The sequence below is a fragment of the Gossypium hirsutum genome, chromosome D13 (assembly GCF_007990345.1).
Source record: "Gossypium hirsutum isolate 1008001.06 chromosome D13, Gossypium_hirsutum_v2.1, whole genome shotgun sequence".
Lineage (NCBI taxonomy): Eukaryota > Viridiplantae > Streptophyta > Magnoliopsida > Malvales > Malvaceae > Gossypium > Gossypium hirsutum.
Genome location: NC_053449.1, coordinates 60,363,761 through 60,369,931, shown reverse-complemented (window position 1 = coordinate 60,369,931; position 6,171 = coordinate 60,363,761). Strand labels below are relative to the sequence as shown.

Here is a 6,171-nt window from a genome sequence, read left to right as displayed (position 1 = left end):
TAATAGTCTATATCTTTATAATTTTTAAAGAATTAGATCAATTTTTTATTACTTTTTAAGGGGTTAAAGTGTAATTTTACTATTTCCAATTTAAAATTTTATGAACTATAAAAGATCTAAATAGAAATTTTTTCATTTTAGGGGAGGTCGGGTCTAGAGCTGCTCATGGGTCGGGCCGGGTCCAGAAAAAATTTTGGCCCGGGTCCTAGGCCCGGGCCCGGCCCGGCCCGAAATATGGGCCTAGAATTTTGCCCAAGCCCGGCCAGGGAAAAAATTCATAAGCCCGGGCCGGGCCTTTTTTTTAAATAAATATCAAAATTTATTTTAAAAATTAAAAAATATTTATTTTAAAAATATTTTAAAATTAAAAATATTTTAAAAAGTATTTTAAAAATATTTTAAAATTAAAAAAAATTTAAAAAAGTATTTTAAAAGTATTTTAAAATTAAAAAAATAAAAATATTTATTATATTCGGGCTGGGCCGGGCCGGGCTCGGGTCAAAAAAGTGGTGCCCGAGGACCGGCCCGTTTTTTAATCGGGCCTATTTTTTGGCCCAAGCCCATATTTCGGGCCTATATTTTTACCCAAACCCTCCCATATTTCGGGCGGGCCATCGGGCCGGGCCGGGCTGCCCGGCCCATGAGCATCTCTAGTCGGGTCCCTGTCAACCCACCATTGGCTCCGCCACTGGCCCAGGTTTAAGGATGTTAAATTTTTTTTACTTAATCGAATTGGACCGGAATCGGATAATTTCTATCTTGGCCCGGTTGATTCTATATTTGATTTAAATAATAAAAAATATTTTTAAATTTAATTATAAAAATATTTATATATTAATATAAAATAATTTTATTAATATTTTGAAGAGTAAAATCGATTGAGTTTTAGCTTGATTGGCATCAATATTGTTGTTAATGCAATAAAACGTTGGTCGAGCTAGGGGTGTTTAAATTTCGGTTAAAACTGAATTAATTGACCGAACCAGTCTAATTCAGTTAATCAATCTAATTCGGTCGGAGGTCAGTTAATTGTTTTTTGAAAGTTCAATTATCGGTTAATTCAAATTGAAATAAGGTAATTAACCGAACTTAATAATTAATAATACAATTTATATGTAGTTTTAATTCGGTTAATTAGAATAATTCGGTCAAATGAACATTATCATTTTTTTTTGAAATGTTTTATACTTTCTTTAACAAAATAAATAAATAAATTTCGGTTAATTCGGTTAACTGACCAAATTGACCGAAATATTTCGGTTCGGTTAATTTAAAAAAAAAAAAGTTTGGTTAACGTTAAAGGATTAAAAAGTTTAGTTAATTCGATTAATACTAGTTCGGTTCAGTTAACCTTTTGAACACACATAGGTCGAGTGCACTAAAATGCGTTTATCTTTCTATTTAGGGGTTGAAAAGAGATTATGAATTATTTCAAAATAATATTTTGTATTTTAAACAGTAGAACGAGTATGAATCGAGCCGAGCCCCCAAAGGAGGCCGAAACCCCAAAGCAGGCTTCGGCCTGGATTTCATTTTTAGAAACTGAGTCGCGACTGTGGCTTGACCATGAACTACTCTAGGTTTGAGTGTTGAAGTTGTAATAAAATTAAGGTTGAAGTAAAAATCAAGTAGCATAAACATTTAGTCGAAATCAAATACGGTAAGAAAACCGTAATCCTATAATTGGACATGTCTAATCAAATTATATATTTGCTTTAAATTTATTAAAATTACAAAAATATCTTACATAATTGATGAAATAACACCTCATAATAACAAAGAACCACAAATGAAGGATCATTGTAATAAAATTCCAAGCCAAACTCTTTTCAGTTAACACCCTTATTCCTGGATCAGTTGTGTAAAATAAGAAAATACAGTAAACATGGAAAAAGATTACATTTTTACACAACATGCATGAAACATAATTGAAGTGGTATTGGTAAAGCCAAGGATGAGTTGCCGGTCTCCGCCGCCCCTTCTCACGGGACAACCGAAGCACCGTGCCGCATTCCATCGCCTGTACTGCCTGCACGAGATATATCGGCGAATCCATGTTCCAGCCACTGGAAATTGCCGTCATTGTCGGAAACGCTCGAGATGTTCATGCAGCTTGTATTCGGACCGCCATATCCGGCCATGCGAGAACAAAGACTCTCGAGTTCTGATCTACTATTCGTTCGATTAGTGCAGTTGTCATTGGGCTGTTGGAGTGTCTTTTTGCTAAGGAAACGTCCGCCCGATCCCCTAACCCTATTCAGTGCATGACGATGTCGAGATTCATGAAGGTATGGCTGCGTTTAATTCAAACTAAAGCAGATCAGTGGCCAATGATTTTTATCATCATTGATCAAATATGAGAAACATGGTAACATTACCGACACAGTCGGATAGCAAATAACTTACTATATTCGATACATAATTCAACTGCCGATGCCACACCTAACCTTTTAGACATTGCAACATCTAGGTCATTGTTCAAACAAATGTCGAAAAGAAATCAATGTACCTTTCGAGATTTGACGAGTTTGTTTTGTGCCTCAAGCTTTGCACGGTATTGCCTCCTCCGGAGAATACCATGATATTGTTTCGGGTTGACATAAATGGGCTCATCTTCTGCAAGATCGAGAGGCAGTGGAATTCGAGTTGGAGCATTTCCTCCCAACTGGGTGTGAATCTGGTCAAATTTCAACCATGGTTACATAATAAGAAGAGAAGCGATCTCAACAAAGATAAAATAAGGTTAAACAAGATGAAACCTATACCAAACCTAGACTGATGCTAGAGTGGCTCCGTCTAAGTACATACCTATCCACCACCCAAATTGAAGGCTCTGATCATAGAATTGAACCGTGGGATTGACTTTTGACCGATTTTAAGATGAACAATGTATATTTATATATAAACATAATATATACCTTGCAAGATTAGAACTCTTAAATTTCAAAAGTTCTTTCAATATTTATGAAATTTAGTTATGTGATTGTAGTCTAGGGTCGTTTCAAAACCGCATTAGTTGATCATTGAGTCAATCCACGGTCCAAAACCTTTAGAATCGACTCTGGGTGGTTCATGGTTATAGTTTCAGGACCCCTAACCTAGTAACCCGGACCATGCTCAGCCCTATCGGTGTTGAATAAAAAGTGCCTACTTACAATAGCCTGTGGCCCATATGGAGTAAACATCCCATTGAAGTAAGCATTGGCATATGGATATTGAGTCCAAGCCTGAAACGGGATGAGAAATATTAAATTTAAAACGAAGACAGCAAAACAAGCTTACTCCTAATTGTTAAACACATACCATTGAATGGTTATAATTCTGATGAGAGGGGCTGAATAAAGTGTTTGGATTGTTAACCAAGAAAACCGGTTTCACTTGACCCTCAGTATCCTTCTCACAACTTTCATCTGGACCTGATGCACGCAAACACGATCACGATATCAGATGAAAATCATTAACCTGTTAAGCTTGACAACAACCTTCGGTCTTCAATAAACCGTGTTAGCAATCCGTTTCAGTTCGTTCAAAAACTAAAGCAAAGCCAATTAACACATCAAGAATAATGGGAGAAATAAATTTCTCAAATTAATAAACAGAACATGTTATGAGACTCCTAATAAATCACACTTCCAGAAGAATCAATACCGGATTCTGATGGATCACATTGAGAACTGGTCGCTCCAATGGCGCCAACTTCACAATGAGTTCGACCAATTGCTTGAACCGTTGTCAATTCCTGGTCAGGTAGTTGAAGATCTAAATGCTTCGTTTGATGATAGAGTTGAGACGGAGTTTCCACTTTCAAGCTTACGTTGTGGGGTAAAGGCTCTTCAATTTGCTGCTCGTTCAAACTCCACCACGGTGTGCAACTGACAGATAAATGGGATAGGGAACGAACAGAGCTTTCGTCAAATGTTTTCTTCGGAAAATTTTGGACCCGAACAGCCATCTAATTCATCAACTGTCCTGATGCAAAAACACAGAGAATCCTTATAAGCAAACAATATTTGTAATCATCAAACAGAACAAAGACATTGCACAAGCAACAACAGAATGCAACACTTCGAACTCAAGATCACGACATCCAAGCTGAGCTAACGAGAAAGCCAAAAGAACTACTAAAATTAAATCTTGCTAGTAAAAGCAAACCGAGACTCCGAATAGCACGAGCCATCGGAAAGATGAAAGGTCCCCAAAATCAAACATACAATGCATAACCAAGACTTCAATTAAACAAACTCTATAACCTTACCATATACCATACAACATAAACCAAAATCACAAGCGAGATTTTCAATATCCGATCACTTGAATTAACATTCAATCGAAACACGTACACGAACAACAATAACAATGCAACAGATGGTTGATGTTCCTTACAAAATTTGGAGGTGAAAATGAATGGACTTATACATATTGTAGATCTAATGGCAATTCAAATATGTCTAAACAGCAAATGCAGATCAAAAGTTTTGCAGTCTAAAAACTTAATGCTTATACTGCAAATCCACCAAAGAACCCATAAAGTGTTGATGATAGTTTTCCATGAATTACAGATGAAAATAAGAAGAGGCGGCGGGGGGGGGGACCTGACCAATAATTATCACAGTCTAAAAGAGGAAGATAAAATGGCTGGGAGATATATAAAAACTAAATCTGTACGGACAAGTCAACAACTGTACGGGCTGGTTAAAGGACATGAAATCCGCCCACCACAGTATATAATATATAGTAAAAACATAATCCACCCCAAAAATAAGCCAAAACAGGAACAACATAAACAACAGTGGCGAATCACTGTACCAAGAACAACAAGTACATGATAATCAATCATCAACATCAGCATCACCGACATGCATTTCAAGGAAAACAAAACGAAGCCCAATTAATAGACAAATAATTAAAGGGGATTTAGAAAAAGAAAGAAAGTAAAAAAGGAAAAGAATCAAAAGAAAAAGAAGATGGATTGAGGTAAAGCAAACAAATGAATAAAAAAGTAGTAATACGGGTTATAAAAAGATTGGATAAGTTTGAATCAAACTAAACAACGAAAAAAAAATAGATAGTGGAAGAAAGAAGAGAATTATAAACCTATGGGATCTGATGAAAGCATGAAGAAGAAGTAAAGACTTGTTCTTTTGCTGGGAAAAACTTAGGCATGTCCCCTCTCTTGCAACTCTCCAATCCAAATGTTTTCCTCTCTCTTTAATTAAGAGTGAGAATTACATAGGTCGGTCAATTTTTTAAAATTTTCTTTTCCATGTTTATTATAATTTAGTTTTGGACTTATTTTAATTAATAAAAACTTTTAGAAATATTTTTAAAATAATTCAAATGATAAAAACAACCAATAACGTATTTTTTAAAAAAATATTTTTTATATAAAATTTTAAATTATTATAAGATATTTTATATGATAAACATAAAATAAACAACAAATTTTAACTTATTAAAAAAATATTTTTCTCTAAACTCATTTTTTCCTCATCGAAGGTAACTCAATTATTAGTAAATTTACATTTTGATTATTCGATATAAAAATGTTACAAGTTAATCATTAAACTATATAAAAATTTACAAGTTGGTTACTAACCTGTTAACTTGGTAAAAAGTGTGAGATGTGGCCGTTAACTCACTATTCATTATAGAATAAATTACATACAATGTCACTCTATTATTTGTAAGTTTGCGCTTTAACCAATCGGTTTTTTTAATGTTAAAAGTTGGTTATTGAACTATTCGATAGTTTTAAGGTTTTAAGGATCTCATTCGCAATTCAATTCCAATAATCTTGCCATCATCCAGCCTCCTACTCAAATAGACACATTGAACAATGTTTTTCCTTTTCTCTTTCAACCATATGGTTTAACTTTCCTTGAAATTTAGCTAATTTAAACTCGAAGTCATAACAAATAAGCTCTTCGCGTCATCATATGGCTGCCTAACTCCGATATGTTCCTCTTCGTAGCAAGACTTTCTCCTTGACCTTTAGAATTCAGCCTCCATCACATGTAATTGTCCGACTAACTTTTAACTGAATTTGATACATTTGGGTCTCCTTTTTATATTTTTATTCTCTTTTCTCTGATTCTATTTTGCTTCTTTACTTTTGCATGTCCTGCTTGGGGCTTGTTGAAAAGGAGACTTTTGTTTTTTTTTTCTCTCTCT

At 34.7% G+C, this 6,171-nt stretch overlaps 1 protein-coding gene across 9 annotated transcripts; it reads right to left on the bottom strand.

The window, feature by feature from the left end:
• Positions 1–1,694: 1,694 nt before the first annotated feature.
• Positions 1,695–5,240, bottom strand: LOC107931995 (nuclear transcription factor Y subunit A-4). Of its 9 annotated transcripts, none has more exons than XM_016863929.2 (6): positions 5,095–5,240; positions 3,649–3,969; positions 3,304–3,416; positions 3,156–3,227; positions 2,510–2,677; positions 1,695–2,294 (listed from the first exon to the last, which is right to left on the bottom strand). In XM_016863929.2, exons 2-6 carry the CDS (start codon positions 3,950–3,952, stop codon positions 1,983–1,985), a joined length of 969 nt encoding a protein of 322 aa, XP_016719418.1. In that variant the 5' UTR covers positions 3,953–3,969; positions 5,095–5,240; the 3' UTR covers positions 1,695–1,982. The 9 variants fall into 9 exon arrangements, with proteins under 9 accessions (XP_016719418.1, XP_016719417.1, XP_016719421.1 ...); XM_016863928.2 differs by having other exon boundaries at positions 3,649–3,964; XM_016863932.2 differs by having other exon boundaries at positions 3,649–3,964; positions 4,807–5,192.
• Positions 5,241–6,171: the final 931 nt, after the last annotated feature.

Coding starts and splice junctions, on each gene's coding strand:
- LOC107931995 (XM_016863929.2), bottom strand. CDS start 3,952: ATGGCTGTTCGGGTCCAAAATTTTCCGAAGAAAACATTTGACGAAAGC. Junction 3,417..3,648: donor ATGTGATCCATCAGAATCCG/GTATTGATTCTT, acceptor TGCGTGCATCAG/GTCCAGATGAAAGTTGTGAG. Junction 2,295..2,509: donor AACTCGTCAAATCTCGAAAG/GTACATTGATTT, acceptor AATTAAACGCAG/CCATACCTTCATGAATCTCG.